At 42.2% G+C, this 17514-nt stretch overlaps 1 protein-coding gene across 1 annotated transcript in view; it reads left to right on the top strand.

Moving 5' to 3' along the window:
- Window positions 1-460: 460 nt before the first annotated feature.
- Window positions 461-17514, top strand: part of gabra4 (gamma-aminobutyric acid type A receptor subunit alpha4) — a 56862-nt gene continuing 39808 nt past the window's right edge. Inside the window, exons 1-8 of the mRNA XM_048598070.1 lie at window positions 461-490; window positions 2823-2960; window positions 3126-3244; window positions 3926-3993; window positions 4513-4733; window positions 4847-4929; window positions 5487-5630; window positions 5822-5974. Of these exons, the coding sequence (XP_048454027.1) occupies window positions 2878-2960; window positions 3126-3244; window positions 3926-3993; window positions 4513-4733; window positions 4847-4929; window positions 5487-5630; window positions 5822-5974 (871 nt within the window). The 5' untranslated portion in view covers window positions 461-490; window positions 2823-2877. The remainder of the gene's footprint in view (window positions 491-2822; window positions 2961-3125; window positions 3245-3925; window positions 3994-4512; window positions 4734-4846; window positions 4930-5486; window positions 5631-5821; window positions 5975-17514) is intronic.

The following is a 17514-nucleotide window of genomic DNA, read 5'->3' on the forward strand; positions in this document are numbered from 1 at the left end:
AATTAGGGTCAGGTCTATGAAGCCCCCTGCATAATAATCTTGTTATGGATATGATCTGTCAATGGCACCGAAACGTAGTGAATTATTATAATCACCAGATGGCGGTATTATACATTCTAGAAAGTTAAACGCCTTATTATAATACAACTCACTTTGAGTAGATTTAAGCAGCCGTAGGTAAGGAAGCCACATCTACACAAGAGTTGTATACAGCGATATAGTTATTGTTCCAGTTGCCGTACAAACTCATGTAACTTCAATAAATGCAATATTCGGGAAATGGCTCTACACTCACCATCAGCACCGAGTCCATGGGAACAATGGGGCGATTACGCATTTCAAATAGATAAATATGTTTAAAACAACATGCTTGTAGAGTTCATTTCCACAGACCGGTATTTAAAGAGTGCACTCACCATATTGACTTCAGAGACCATGTCTATGCTGGCAATGTCTATGTTCATACCAACGTCCACAGGGAGACCTTGAGGTAAACAATACATTATCTACTTGTGATATTGCAATCCACTTTCTTTAAAATAACATCGGTGTACATTACCGCGGGCGGCAGATGTTGCACTGCTGTAGTTAAATCTTTATTATGTATATACAGTAAGTCTTGTTTATTTGGCTAGTTACTGACTGCTGGAGAACAGGAACTACACACAGATACATGGGACTATACCGAGAGGAGCTGATTTACCTCCGAAATCTGGTCTTAATCGAATGTCATATCCTTTCAGCAAGTTATCCACGGTGTCTTTCACATATGACATGTTGTTGGACTCATTAACTCTGAGGGGGGGAGAAATGTGGATTTTATTGGCGCTAAATGTGAAGCAGAGAAAACAAACAATGACAAGGAACGGTTAGAGATCAGAGCTCACCTCTGGGCATAGCAAACCATGGCCACCATCACGGGGATCGTCAAAATCCCGAAGCATCCTCTGTCCTGAACTCTCCACATTCCTAACTTTGATTATTGAAAGGTCTTTCAGCGAAGATTCAAGGAATGCAACTTAGTCCAAAGCAGTACAATAATTCCGAGGCGCTACGCATGCGCGCAGCTTCCACAACATCAAACAGACTGTTTGCTGTGGAAACAATTTCACTTGCAAAATAGTCAAATAATCAGACCCTTCGAGGTATTTTCTTCCTCTCTCTCTCTCTCGCAAATGATTACAGGGTTGTTATTTATGCTAATTAAATCACAAGGTCTCAACTCGGTGTTAACTGAATTACCTTCAGCAGCAAAGACAGCGTGGCTCCAATTTGTATTAAGGTGGTGAGACTGCTTCAGGAAGGTGGAATGAGATTGAAAAGTGTGCCTTGCTCCAATGTAGTAAAGCTTTTCCAAAGGTATACCGCAATGTTACCATTTCAGTGAACAATGAGTAAAGATCACCTCAAACACTGACTGAGCCGTTGTTGGCAACCAATTTTAATTGTTTACTTACGCTCAAAAAAGATAGACGTTGCGAAATTGGGCACATTTCATTCTGAAAGGGGCGCCACACAATTCAATTCAAGCGTTTAAAATTGATAACGGTAAAAATGATGACGAGCTATCAAAACACACACACTGCTCAGGATCATCTCTCTTTTTGAATTGTTACAATATTATTGCTAAACAAAATGCCACGAACGCATTACTCGAACCCCCTAAGAGGAAGCAACGTTAAATACATGTTACTGACTTTGTCCATAACTTCACTGTTTGACTTTGGAACGTGCAGCCTTTAATCTCAATGAGCAAAAGCACCCATCGAACCAATGCTAGAGAATATTCTAAATGATTTTGCGGGAAAAGCTCAGTTCTGAGGAAAACGTTAACTCTGATTTTATTTTTCTTCACAGATGCTGCCGGACCCGCTGAGCTTTTCCAGCAACTCGCGTTTTTGTTCCTGATTTACAGCATCCGCAGTTCTTTCGGTTTTGATTCCAACTGATTTATTGTGTGCCATAGACTGTCCTTGACAGCTGGGTGAGATGGGTGAAAAGTATTAGACAACGTGAGAATGTTTTTATTTGGCACCGTTTGTTTCCCATGCGGACTACACGGTTATGAAACTCCAGAAAACCAGACTGTCTTTGCGTGACTCGATTTAGTGCAAACATGAGGTTTAACCTGGTGCAAAGCCGTGTACACCTTGAGCCCTGGGTCGTAGGAGCTGAGTAAGGCGAGAGAATTCAGTTCCCTCGTATCGTCAGCTCAGCTCCAAGCCTGATTGACAGGAACTGTGCACTCCCCTTCACGGTAGTGAGGACGACCGAGACTAGGAACAACAGGCGAAACCCTTAAAAAAAACAGCAGCTCAATATTAGCTGCAGAATCTATCGTGGGCACACCAGGGACAACAGATCCAATCCCAGGTTAGTTGCCTATCAATGTCTGTCCATACATTTGACCGCAAAACTATCGCAAGGCGCCTGTGCAAAAAAAAAGTACAGGAACTGCTTCATCTCTACGTGTTCATCTGAAAGCAGAAATGTGTGTTTTGTAATTGCCAGCAGCTGTCATCGACCTCCCCCCCGCCCCACCACCAACACCAACACTTGGCACTCCATGCAGCAGGTGATAGAGCAGGAGAGTGAGTTCCTGATCTATCCGTGCTAATGTTTAAGTTGCCGTTCAGTTCTGACCTTGTGCTTCCAGCCTGGCGCCTGCCAATGTTTTGGGGAAGCGGCCGGGCTGATGCGAGAGCCTTCGCCTCTTAGTGAAGACTACCAGGAGGAGGAGGGGGAGGGCAGGACAGGGAGGGAAGTACTCCATAAACACCAGTGTCTATGGGTCTTTTCTCACGGCTGTGATCTCTCCTCAGGACAAGGCAATTGGCGGCGTGCGAAGGGAAGAAGCTTAAAGTATGGCATGCAAAGATGGTTCCAGCCAAGGAGTCTGTGATCAGGATGTCTTGCAGTTACATTTCCACTCTGCTTTACTTTATCTACGTGACAGCGTGGTAAGTAATGGAAGGACAGCGGCTCTGCCGCCTCGTTTCACAATTGTTTAGCTTTGTGTCTTTGTACGGCGCAAGGGACTAAAAGATCGATAGATAATAAGTGGCCGGTCAGAATTGCCGCCTTGTCGTAGTCTGGTCACACCAGGTCCCTATCTTCACTTTCAGTATCGGTGAGAGCTCACCAGAAATCAAGAAAGATGAGAAATTATATCCAGAAAATTTTACACGCATACTGGACAGACTCCTGGACGGATATGACAACCGATTGCGACCCGGATTCGGGGGTAAGTTCGCACATTTGTTTATTTTCGACCTTTATAGCTTAACTCATCAGAGCACTTTGCCTGCTCAGCATTTATGTTTTTATTTGGAATAATGGCTGTATTGTAGTTTTACATCTCGAGTATGATTATAAACAGGGCAGTTAGTTTACCCTTGCGGGGTGTGGGGTTGGGTGGATAAACACGAAGGCGTCGTTGATAGGAAGCGACGGGGGGTGGGTTTGTTGGGAGAGAGTTGATGGCGATAATAAAGGTACAGGTACATGTAATATCGCCGAGGACACCCGTCCTTTAGCAGCTAATATGGAAATCAGTGCTTGAGGGAAGTGCATCCGCTTTCTCGTTTCTTCTGACAGTTACCACCTTTTGAAAACCTTTGCTAGGGAACAGGTTTATCTGGACATATCTATAGGTGTGCATACACACTGGGAAGAAAGGCAGACTAGCAAAGTTGAGATCGTGCGCATTCATGCTATGAAAAGCCTGTAACTTGGTGATTACTGTCAATAGAACTTGGAAAGAATACACGGAATGTATATGGGAATGAGAGGATGATTGCAGGCTGCTGCATACACCGGTATTCAAGAATAGCTGAAAGTCCAAGAGTCCACTTGTTCTTGGTCAGCTCATTGGGGCCGGTTGCTGTTGGAGAGAGTAAAAGGGTTTCCATGTTCTGTTCCACAGGGGCTGTGACTGAAGTGAAAACAGATATCTACGTAACAAGCTTCGGGCCAGTGTCTGACGTTGAGATGGTAGGACTTCATTATTAAAACTTCAGTGTTTCAAGTGGACATTCCACCTTCAGACTCTTTGCAAAATGATATTTAATTGGCGTGTGCATTATCATTTACCCAAAGCGGTTCATATTAACATTCAGACACAGGGTCAACGTATTCCAATGTATTTGGAGAAGCCATACTACCCGCTTAAAACATTTACCTCGAAAATAAACCACATGCCTGGAAAAATGCTTCACCATTCATTTCACTTGAATAGAAAACGGAAAAAAAGAGATAAACCTGACTGCTTGATGTAGCCCATGTGGATTTTAGCCCTGCGTCCTATTGTGTAATGTTTCAAAAGAGGCTGAACATTAAATAATGCTTTACACAGGAATTGTGCAGATTGCACAGAGGCATGATGGCACTCTGTATAGAAAATTAAGTAAACGTTATAATATTAAATGTGTTTTTAAAGCAGCTTCACACGTTACACGACAGTGTTTTACTTTAGTCATCCATTTTTGTGCTTTTTCCCCGTTTCCTACCAAGGAATACACAATGGATGTGTTTTTCCGCCAAACCTGGGTGGATAAGAGACTGAAGTATGACGGCCCTATTGAAATTCTTCGCCTCAACAACATGATGGTCACTAAAGTCTGGACACCTGACACGTTCTTTAGGAACGGGAAAAAATCAATTTCCCATAATATGACCGCTCCAAATAAACTATTCAGAATTATGCAGAATGGCACAATTCTGTACACCATGAGGTAGGATTTCCACATTATACTGTATAAAGTCTTTAATACCATTACTAAAGTAATGAAAGCAGCTAATTCCAAATTTTAAAATAATCTGATGTGATTTTCATTTTTAATTTTAGACTTACCATTAGTGCAGAGTGTCCCATGAAACTGGTTGATTTCCCAATGGATGGCCATGCTTGTCCTCTTAAGTTTGGAAGCTGTGAGTTTGCCTTCTTTTTGACTTAATATATTGAACTTCATTGGTACCGTTCCTTTTTTTATTTATTTGGAATTGTGCACATATTTTAATAAGAATATTTCCAGTGACCTTTGGGGAAATAAATTTGTGTTTGTCGCAAATAAAATTTCAATTATGTTCTAACTTCTTAAAAAAATGTAAATGGTTTAATACCTTAATTCTGTGCTCGGAATTGTTTTGAAGAAATAAAGAAAACAAACTGAGCAAGTGGTTGACTATATTGCAAAGTGATAAAAAAAGGGAGAATGATTATCATTGTATTTGGAATGATCATTGATACCTTCAACATAATTTTCTTTGTACTTGAGTATTTGTTTAATTTTATTTAGATTACAGTATTAACATCAAAATAGATTTGCACACTATCATAAAATCGCTTGAATATTTAGACAACTATGGAATAGTTTTAAAATAAAGTTCACACTAACCATGCTGAATAAGTCTTTTTACACACATTTACTTTGTTGGTAAAGAATTTATACAATTTGTTTTAAGTTCAGTATTTCCATACGTTTCAGATGCATATCCTAAAAGTGAGATAATATACACATGGACAAAAGGTCCTGAAAGATCAGTGGAGGTACCCAAAGAATCTTCTAGCTTGATGCAGTATGATCTTGTTGGACAAACAGTATCTAGTGGCACAGTTAAATCCATTACAGGTAAAGGCATACCTTTATGGAATTCTTCAATAAGCACCACAATCTCCAAACACCTGAGTACACTTTGAGATTTATTTTTGTTAAATAATACATAATTATTGCCAGATTGTTAATGTACTTCTATCCAAATCAGTTCATCAAACTTAAAACCAAATAAATACTCATGGAATGGAGTTCTTTTTCGTTTTTAGGAGAATATGTGGTGATGACTGTCTATTTTCACTTGAGAAGGAAAATGGGCTATTTCATGATTCAGACTTACATACCCTGTATCATGACGGTTATTCTGTCTCAAGTATCATTTTGGATTAACAAGGAATCGGTTCCAGCTCGAACAGTTTTTGGTATGTACCTTTAATCCATAAGCAATGTGCTGGGTAATTTCATTTTAATTCTCTGTCTCTCCACCCTCTGCAAATCAAAGTGTTAAATTTCATTGTCTATCAATGTTGTTTCTGTTTCCACATTTCTTAATTTACTCATGAGAATCCTATTTACTTGAGGATCAGACACTTCCACTCTGGGCCTAAAAAGTCTTTGGAAAGTTGATGGGTTGATGAGAGTTCAATCAAGAACTTAAGGTTCTGGCTGGACTGGTGCATATTTTTGGTTTAGGATTTCCTTGCGCAGGATGGCTTAGCAAAATTTAAATTTCTTACCTGTGGTCAGGGAGGGGGCATTAAAACAACAGTGAGTGTGGATCCTGCTGCCTTCCATTTCCACCCTGATTGCATCTGTGATGGGAAGACCTGTGGATAACCTTTCCTGAATCCTTTATATGGGAAATAATGTTTACTTAATGACGCATTTACCATCACTGATATTAATACTGTGCTGGGTTGGAAGACTCACTGTACAGAGGACATGACACACAAAAATACATGTGAGGCTATTTGAAGGCTCACAGGGGTTGTGGCTGTGGGTGTTTCTTTCTCATTCAAAGGCATTCCATGTCTGATTGAGGGAAGGGGAGGGGTATCTGCTCAAGAGTAATCCCTCTGTCTTTGCAGTTGTTAATCACTCCACCTGTGGCAGCCATGCCTTCTGAGGGAATGACCCAAATCTCTAATTTTTTTCTTAAACTACTTTGCCTTACATTTTCTCTTGTGTCTGTCAAGATACTGTTTAAAATCTACCTTTTACACCATGTTTTTTGTTCAGCTGTCCCAATATTTCCTTATGTGGTTTGGTATCAAAGTTTGATTGCTTTCACCTTCAGGACATTTGAACCACTAAACACTAGCTGTTGTTGACCATGGACAGAATCTGAATGAGTCTAAATTGAAACAAAGAACTGTAAATGCTGGAAATCTGAGATCTAATCCTGTTTTAATATGTGGCATAATACATATGCACATGTGTGTGCACATGCACAAACACATGCACACATACAGGATAAACACAAACATCATGGAAAGCATACAAGAAAATACACACAAATGTATTTCATCAGAATTATTAGAATTCAGTCAGGAGAAAGAAAAGGAAAAGTGGTTGTTTTTTTTTGCATTAGCTAAAAGGATTAATGCTAATCCTAAGGTCCCAATTGAAGCCAACTAGCCTACGTGGAAACACATTCTAACTTGGGATTTCTTCATTTACACGGTAATGCTATATGTGCGCATGTGTGTATGTATGTCCCATGTGTCTGTCTTGTTCCCACATCTCTTCTGTAAATTTCTCTGGCTATCCTGCCAAAAATCTTTCTGCCATTTGTAATCTATTCCAGAGCTGTCACATCTTTCAAAGCTATTTCTAGCTCTGACAAGATAATATTGTTTCTTTGCTAATAACATTGAGCATTGTGGCAGAATTAAAAGATAAGTATTGATGTTTCTAGCACCAAAAGCTACTGGTTTGATTTTAGCAGTAATTCTGATAAATGTGGAAATGCCTATTTCAAATAATCTTTGAAGAAACAAAAGAGGGTTTTAGAATGAATTTATGAAACATTACGTCTATTTTTCTTTGAGATCATTGAACAAAATTCATCCAGCAAAAAATACGTTGCAACAAAAGTTTTCTTGACCTTCATCAGAAAAATCTGAATGTCTATAGTAACGAAGTAAATTGAGGATGAAACTGGAGATAAATTTCTTCGTGTTTTGCCCAGTTTCAGGGGCAACATTTGTCTTACACTCATTGACTTTGCAACTGGACATCCAGCATTGGAAACATGCACAAAACATGGCTGTCATCTCCATACTAGTTATTTTAAGCATCCCTGGCAGCTGCTTGAAATCTTTACTATGTTCGTACATGAATAAATATCCCACTTGTGGGAAAGTCCTTTTGGAAAATCGATGCTTGAGAGAATTTGATTCCCTCCATCTTCTGCACAGAAAGACACCCCACACACACCCAAAAAGGAGACAGAAGCAAGTAAGATTCTCAATATTACTCCTGGCTATAGGTAATACTTGAAGCATTTTATAAATTATTTGACGGGATGTGGATATCGCTGACATGGTCAACATTCCTTGCCCTTTCATTGAGAAAATGGTAGTGAGCTACCTTCTTGAATTGCTGTAGCCCATTCAGTATAGGTATAACTACAGTGCTGCTGGAAAAGGAGACTTAGGAGTCTGACTCAGTGACAGTAAAGGGATGGTGAGATAGGCTCTTCTTGAACTTCTGAAGTGGCGATACTCCTCTTAATGTTTGCTGACCTCCGAGTGGCCACCTGTTTCTGGGGTATGTGGGAGTTGGGACCTGATTTACCAAAGTGCCCACCAGCTGACAATTTAAAGGCTTGATTAACTTTTGATTCAGTGGGTTTTATCGCTGTTAGAGATGGGGTTGTTTCAGTTGATAAAACAGCCACTTTGACAGGAAAGGGAAAATCCTGGACATGGTTGCAAGTCAGGATGATATGTGCCTTTCACTGGAAAGGGGAAGGTGACAGTCTTCTCATGTATCCTGTCTTTCCAGAAGGTTCATAATTTGGAAGCCCAGGTGAGCTTTTGCAATGCATCACATTACCGCTACTGTGTACCAGTAGTGGAGAAAAAAAAGTTTCAAGCTACGAATGGGATATTGATTTAGAAGGCTGCTTTGTTCTATGTAGCATTAGGTTTCTTGAGTGCTATTCGAGCTGCACTAATCTAGGCAAGTCACACTCCTGACTTGTTCTGGTAGATGGAAACTGGCTTTGGGAGTCAGGAGGTGGGTTGCTTATTGTAGAATTTGCAGCCTCTGACTTGCTTGTATAGCCCACTGTATTTTTTTTTTGTGGCTGGTACAATTCAAATTCTTATGAACGTTTACCCATAAGATGTTGATTTTGAGGGTGGTAGGGAGGAGGGGTGAATCAGTGGGTGAGGGGCAGTGAATGTGTGAAATTGGTGGCAGTGTTGTTGAAAGTCCGAGGGAAGATGGTTAGTTTTTCCCTTGTTGGACACAGCCATTGCTTGGGATATGTGTGGTATGAGTGTTACTCGTGCCTTATTAGCCTGATTTTCATTCGCTGCTTTAACTGAGTTTAGGTTCTTTTTATTCACTTATAGGATGTGGGTAGGTCAGCTTTATTGCCCTACCTTAGTTGCCATTGAGAAAGTGATGGTGAACTGCCTTCTTGAACCATTGCACCACAGAATGTTCTTCGTAAGATTTTTATAAACAGATATAAAACTTTTGTAAACAGAGGTATTCTGTCACTTCACTAGCTTCAGGAAGGATGTTAAAGGATGGAAAAAGTGTCAGAGTGTATTGCTATGCTTTGGGATGATGTGCGTGTAGATGTTGTGAGAGGTGGATGTGAGGCTTGCTGCAGTGCCAAGTGTGTGAGGGTGTGGTGGGTCATATGGTCACTGTGGATTGCAAGATTTGTTGTTGAGTGAGTGATGGAGCATGTGCATTGATCAGTATTTGAGTTTGGTGGCCCAATGATAGGATATGACATGTAGAAGATTAAATCTTTGATCCCAACCACTCTTTGAGGTCACTGAATATTTTCTGGTATCCAGGTTCTCAGGACTAAATCATTGGCATTGACCTATCTGCTCCCAATGTTTGCCTGGAGGACCACCTGGACCCCTATGCTTAGATCAGCTCTCTCCTCCTTTCAGCTTCCTGCATTAATTCCTTTAGGGACCTTCTGTCTGGTCTGCAGTCCCTTTGCTCAGAATTCTTCCTGTTCCTAAAATGATTCCCAGCCAGCTGAATGAATATTGTATTCAGAATGCACTTCCCTTTAAGAAGTACAATAGAACATAGAACATAGAACATTACAGCGCAGTACAGGCCCTTCGGCCCTCGATGTTGCGCCGACCTGTGAAACCAATCTGAAGCCCATCTAATCTACACTATTCCATTATCATCCATATGTTTATCCAATGACCATTTAAATGCCCTTAAAGTTGGCGAGTCCACTACTGTTGCAGGCAGGGCATTCCACGCCCTTACTACTCTTTGAGTAAAGAACCTACCTCTGACATTGTCCTATATCTATCACCCCTCAATTTAAAGCTATGTCCCCTCGTGCTAGCCATCACCATCCGAGGAAAAAGGCTCTCGCTGTCCACCCTATCTAATCCTCTGATCATCTTGGATGTCTCTATTAAGTCACCTCTTAACCTTCTTCTCTCTAACCATAACAACCTCAAGTCCCTCAGCCTTTCCTCATAAGACCTTCCCTCCATACCAGGCAACATCCTGGTAAATCTCCTCTGCACCCTTTCCAATGCTTCCACATCCTTCCTATAATGCGGTGAACAGAACTGTACGCAATACTCCAAGTGCGGCCGCACCAGAGTTTTGTACAGCTGCAACATGACCTCATGGCTCCGAAACTCAATCCCTCTACCAATAAAACCTAACACACCGTACGCCTTCTTAACAACCCTATCAACCTGGGTGGCAACTTCCAGTGATCTATGCACATGGACACCGAGATCTCTCTGCTCATCCACACTACCAAGAATCTTACCATTAGCCCAGTACTCTGTATTCCTGTTACTCCTTCCAAAGTGAATCACCTCACACTTTTCCACATTAAACTCCATTTGCCACCTCTCAGCCCAGCTCTGCAGCTTATCTATGTCCCTCTGTAAGCTGCAACATCCTTCAGCACTATCCACAACTCCACCGACTTTAGTGTCATCCGCAAATTTACTAACCCATCCTTCTATGCCCTCATCCAGGTCATTTATAAAAATGACAAACAGCAGTGGCTCCAAAACAGATCCTTGCAGTATACCACTAGTAAGTGAACTCCAGGATAACATTTCCCATCAACCACCACCCTCTGTCTTCTTACAGCTAGCCAATTTCTGACCCAGACCGCTAAATTACCCTCAATCCCATGCCTCCGTATTTTCTGCAATAGCCTACCGTGGGGAGCCTTATCAAACGCTTTACTGAAATCCATATACACCACATCAACCGCTTTACCCTCATCCACCTGTTTGGTCACCTTCTCAAAGAACTCAATAAGGTTTGTGAGGCATGACCCCCTTCACAAAACCATGTTGACTATCCCTAATCAAATTATTCCTTTCTACATGATTATAAATCCTATCTCTTATAATCCTTTCCAACACTTTACCCACAACCGAAGTAAGGCTCACTGGTCTATAATTACCAGGGTTGTCTCTACTCCCCTTTTTGAACAAGGAGACAACATTTGCTATCCTCCAGTCTTCTGGCACTATTCCTGTAGACAATGCCGACATAAAGATTAAAGCCAAAGGCTCTGCAATCTCCTCCCTAGCTTCCCAGAGAATCCTAGGATAAATCCCATCCGATCCAGGGGACTTATCTATTTTCACACTTTCCAGAATTGCTAACACCTCCTCCTTGTGAACCTCAATCCCGTCTAGTCTAATAGCCTGTATCTCAGTATTCTCCTCGACAACATTGTCTTTTTCCTGTGTGAATACTGACGAAAAATATTTATTTAGCGCCTCTCCTATCTCTCCAATCTCTTCGGGCTCCATGCACAACTTCCTACTACTGTTCTTAACTGGCCCTAATCTTACTGTAGTCATTCTTTTATTCCTGACATACCTATAGAAAGCTTTAGGGTTTTCCTTGATCCTACCTGCTAAAGACTTCTCATGTCCCCTCCTGGCTCTTCTTAGCTCTCTCTTTAGGTCCTTCCTGGCTAACTTGTAACTCTCAAGCGCCCTAACTGAGCCTTCACACCTCATCTTTACATAAGCCTCCTTCTTCCTTTTGACAAGAGATTCAACTTCTTTAGTAAACCACGGTTCCCTCTCTCGACCACTTCCTCCCTGCCTGACACGTACATACTTATCAAGGACACGCAGTAGCTGTTCCTTGAACAAGCTCCACATTTCAATTGTGCCCAGCCCTTGCAGTTTCCTTCTCCATCCTATGCATCCTAAATCTTGCCTAATCGCCTCATAATTGCCTTTCCCCCAGTTATAACTCTTACCCTGCAGTATATACCTATCCCTTTCCATCGCTAAAGTAAACGTAACCGAATTGTGGTCACTATCACCAAATTGCTCACCTACCTCCAAATCTAACACCTGGCCTGGTTCATTACCCAGTACCAAATCCAATGTGGCCTCGCTTCTTGTTGGCCTATCTACATACTGTGTCAGGAAACCCTCCTGCACACATTGGACAAAAACTGACCCATCTAAAATACTTGAACTATAGCATTTCCTGTCAATATTTGGAAAGTTAAAGTCCCCCATAACAACTACCCTGTTACTTTCGCTCCTATCCAGAATCATCTTTGCAATCCTTTCCTCTACATCTCTGGAACTTTTCGGAGGTCTATAGAAAACTCCCAACAGGGTGACCTCTCCTTTCCTGTTTCTAACCTCAGCCCATACACCCTCAGTAGTCGAGTCCTCATCAAATGTCCTTTCTGCCACCGTAATACTGTCCTTGACTAACAATGCCACACCTCCCCCTCTTTTACCACCTTCCCTGATCTTACTGAAACATCTAAACCCTGGAACCTGCAACAACCATTCCTGTCCCTGGTCTATCCATGTCTCCGAAATGGCCACAACATCGAAGTCCCAGGTACCAACCCATGCTGCAAGTTCACCCACCTTATTCCGAATGCTCCTGGCGTTGAAGTAGACACACCTCAAACCACCTTCCTGCCTGCCGGTACACTCCTGCGACCTTGAAACCTTATGACCTCACTACTCTCAACCTCCTGTACACTGGAGCTACAATTCAGGTTCCCATCCCCCTGCTGAATTAGTTTAAACCCTCCCGAAGAGCATTAGCAAATTTCCCCCCCAGGATATTGGTACCCCTCTGGTTCAGGTGTAGACCATCCCGTTTGTAGAGGTCCCACCTACCCCAGAATGAGCCCCAATTATCCAGGTATCTGAATCCCTCCCTCCTGCACCATCCCTGTAGCCACGTGTTCAACTGCTCTCTCTCCCTATTCCTCGCCTCGCTAGCACGTGGCATGGGTAACAAACCAGAGATAACAACTCTGTTTGTTCTAGCTCTAAGCTTCCACCCTAGCTCCTTGAATTTCTGCCCTACATCCCCATCCCTTTTCCTACCTATGTCGTTGGTGCCTATGTGGACCATGACTTGGGGCTGCTCCCCCTCCCCCTTAAGGATCCCGAAAACACGATCCGAGACATCACGGACCCTGGCACCTGGGAGGCAACACACCAACCGCGAGTCTCTCTCATTCCCACAAAATCTCCTATCTGTCCCCCTAACTATGGAGTCCCCAGTGGCTAATGCTCTCCACCTCTCCCCCTCTCCCTTCTGAGCAACAGGGACAGACTCTGTGCCAGAGACCTGTACAAGTTAATTTTAATTGGTGTTAACTTTGTAGGAACATGAGCCATTGTTGAAAGTGCAGCCACTCAGCAGCTCATTTAACACTGGGCTGCATGCCACAATTATGGAAATGAGCTTAATGCACTGTATGTATTACTTTTGACAGATGTAGGTTAATTTTACCATTTGATACTGGAATTCCTGTCTTAGCTAAACTGGTGAGCTGCATTTGTCATAGACTCATAGAGATCTACAGCACTTGTCTGTGCCAATCAAAAACAACCACCTATCTATTCTAATCCCAATTTCTCGCACTTGGCCTACAGTCTTGTCTGTCTTGGCATGACAAGTGCACATCTAAATACTTCTTAAATGTTATGAAGGTTTCTGCCTCTACCATCCTTACAAGCAGTGAGTTCCAGATTCCCACCACCCTCTGGGTGAAAATGTTTTTCCTTACATCTCTTCTAAGTTTCCTGGCTCATACCCTAAATGCATGCCCCAGTCATTGATCCCTTTATCAAGGGGAAATGTTTCTTCCTCTATCTACATTCTTCATAATTTTATTCAATCATGTTTCCTTCTCAGTCTCCTCTACTGTAAGGAAAACAACTCGAGTGTCTTCATAACTGAAACTCTCCAGCCCAGGCAACATCCTAGTAAATCCTTTCTGTGACCTTTCTAATGCTATAACATTCCTCCTACAATGTTCCAGCATAATCTCCCTGATCTTAAACTCTATATCTTGGCTAATAAAAGCATATAAGGCTAATAAATGTGTCCCATTTGCCTTCTTAACCACTTTATTCACCTGTCCTGATTCCTTGAGGAACTAGTGGGCATGTACACCAAGGTCCCTCTCATCTTTAGTGCTTCCCAGGCTCCTACCTCCCATCATATATTCCCTTGCCTTATTTGTCCTGCCCAAGTGCAACATCTCACATTTATCCAGATTGCCATCCATTTGCCACTGATCAACCCATCTGACCAGCGTAGCTATATGCTCCAGTAATCTACAACATAATTTACTCAGCCACCCATTTTTATCATCCTTGAACTTATTGATCAACCAAGTTAAAATCATTTATATAAACCACAAACAGCAAGGGCCCCAACCCTGATCCCTGTGAGACCCCATTGGACACAGATTTCCAGTCAGAAAATACCTTTCAAACATTACCCTCTGCTTCCTGCCACTCAGCCAATTGTGGATTCATTTGCCAAATTTCTTTGGATCCTGTGGGCTTCACTATTAGTTTTCCATTCAGGACATTATCAAAAGCCTTGCCGAAATCCAAGTAGACTACATCAAAAGCATTGCCCTCATCCACACACCTTCGTAACATACCATCAAGTTGATTAGACATGACCTCCTCTGAACAAAACCGTGCTGGCTGTTCTTGATAAGGTATTGACATGTGTGATAGGACTGACCATGGTGAAGAGTATATGAATTCTGAGCTACTTTGGCAGTGATTGCTAAATTAGTAGGGAGGCAGAGACCAAGAGAGGGAGAGAGACGACAGTTGGGAGAGGGAGCACACAGTGAGTTTTTGGTTTCAGTGCAGCTGATAGGAGCACACACCCCTGGCTCCACCTTCAGGTAAGTAGTTTTTGAAAACTTACATTCTGGGTACAGCTGGGAGATGTCCCCGAAGGACCTGCAGATTAAATATACACAGACTTGGTTTTCCTGAATGCTGCCTAGCTGATGCTGACTGAACTAATTCGGTGAAGGGAGCCACAAAACATCATTAGGCCGTTTATTTTCCCACTTAGAGAGCCTAATGCCTGATTCAGGTGCATTCTCTGGCTGACTTCTAAGTTATCTGGACAGGCATGAGGAATATTACAGAACTTGCTTCTCAGAATGTGCATGCACATGTTACTGACCATTTTGAAGGCTTTGACTCCTGTCTTGCACCTCCAAAATGGCACAGTCATCAAAGTTCTAGGCCTTATATCATGACTTATGTAAGTAGTCATAAATAAGAAAAGATTGAGATATTTCATTTTAGAAAATAAACTCACATCCTTAGTTACGTGCTATTCAAGAACTCAGTTGAGTATGGGAATAAAATTATAACTGGTAATATAATTTGGCATCTCGGCTGCTATATTAGTCATGGGCGGCACGGTGGCTCAGTGGTTAGCACTGCTACCTCACAGCACCAGGGACCCGGGTTCGATTCCACCCTTGGGTGACTGTCTGTGTGGAGTTTGCACATTCTCCCTGTGTCTGTGTCAGTTTCCTCCAGGTGCTCCAGTTTCCTCCCGCAGTCCAAAGATGTGCAGGCCAGGTGGATTGGTCATGTTAAATTGCCTGTAGTGTTCAGGGGCGTGTAGATTAGGTAGGTAAAAAGGGGGTGGGTCTGGGTAGGATGCTCCAAGGGTCAGTGTAGACTTGTTGGGCTGAAGGGCCTGTTTCCACACTGTAGGGATTCGATGATGATTAGTCAAGCGATTTCCATAATGACTTTGGATGTTACTGTCAGCAAGTTAATTTACTTTGTCATTTCCTTTAAAAAATACCTTTGATTTTATCATCTTACACTTAATGTATGACAGGAATATGTTGAAAGTATTGACATTAAAAAATTCGGTGAAAATAGTCCATATTAAAGCATTACCCAAAGTCATTATGCAACAGCAGCAACAATTGGATTTCTGCTCTTTCACTGTGAGAGTGAGGAGAACAGAGTGAATTTATTGGAGTATCCCTACTATCTCCAGAACTTTTTCACCTATCCTTTTCAAACAGGCCAAATTATCTTTTGGTTATTTCAGTTTATTATTGTTTAATAGCCTTCTCTAACTCTATTTAATAATAGCCATTTTGAGAAACTGAAGAGAAATTCAGTTTGGGTACAATATTTCTTCCACAAAATAAACTTAAAAGCAACTTACTTTCAATGATAAATTGAAAGATAAGGAATTCCAGATATCTTATCTTTGGGGAATTGCAAACTCAATTAAATATGAAAGTATTCATCTTTATACTAGAAGTTACATCAAGCAGAGTTTAGAAGTAGCAGACCAGTCTGAATGTATCATGGCATTGGTTATAAATACCCAAGGAACGTGACTTATAACTTGATAACTTTACGGGAATGATTTTGTTTAGTTACTACTTGAAGCAAAAGCATAAATAAATGTCAAATTTATCCTGCTTCAATTTCTTCTGAAGCTGTAAAAATAAATAACCTAATGTCAAAAAAAGCAGGAGACTTATAATTTTCAGTTCAATGGTAATTAAATGGAACATTTGAACAAGACTTAACCTTTCAGGTACTCTCTAGATGTAAAATAGGATAAAAGGAATTAGGTGTAGGTGGGGAGTTAGGGAGGGGATAGGTCAGCCCAAGGAGGATGGACAGGTCAAGGGGGCGGGATGAGGTTAGTAGGTAGGAGATGGGGGTGGGGCTTGAGGTGGGAGGAGGGGATAGGTGGGAGCAAGGACAGTTTAGGGAGGCGAGGACGAGCTGGGCTGGTTTTGGGATGCGGTAGGGGGAGGGGAGATTTTGAAGCTTGTGAAGTCCACATTGATACCATTGGGCTGCAGGGTTCCCAAGCGGAATATGAGTTGCTGTTCCTGCAACCTTCGGGTAGCATTGTTGTGGCACTGCAGGAGGCCCAAGATGGACATGTCATCTGAGGAATGGGAGGGGGAGTTGAAATGGTTCGCAACTGGGAGGTGCAGTTGTTTAGTGCGAACCGAACGTAGGTGTTCTGCAAAGCGGTCCCCAAGCCTCCGCTTGGTTTCCCCAATGTAGAGGAGGCCACAACGGGAACAGCGGATGCAGTATACCACATTAGCAGATGTGCAGGTGAACATCTGCTTGATGTGGAAAGTCTTCTTGGAGCCTGGGTTGGGGGTGAAGGGGGAGTTATAGGGGCAGATGTAGCACTTCCTGCGGTTGCAGCGCCTCTTTGACCTGTCTGTCTCCTCTCCACCTATCTTCTCCTCTATCCATCTTCTATCCGCCTCCCCCTCTCTCCCTATTTATTTCAGAACCCCCTTCCCCTCCCCCATTTCTGAAAAAGGGTCTAGGCCCGAAAAGTCAGTTTTCCTGCTCCTCTGATGCTGCTTGGCCTGCTGTGTTCATCCAGCTCCACACCTTGTAATCTGTTTGACAAATAGTTTAGATAATGT

Source organism: Rhincodon typus, chromosome 1, assembly GCF_021869965.1.
Source record: "Rhincodon typus isolate 14 chromosome 1, sRhiTyp1.1, whole genome shotgun sequence".
Lineage (NCBI taxonomy): Eukaryota > Metazoa > Chordata > Chondrichthyes > Orectolobiformes > Rhincodontidae > Rhincodon > Rhincodon typus.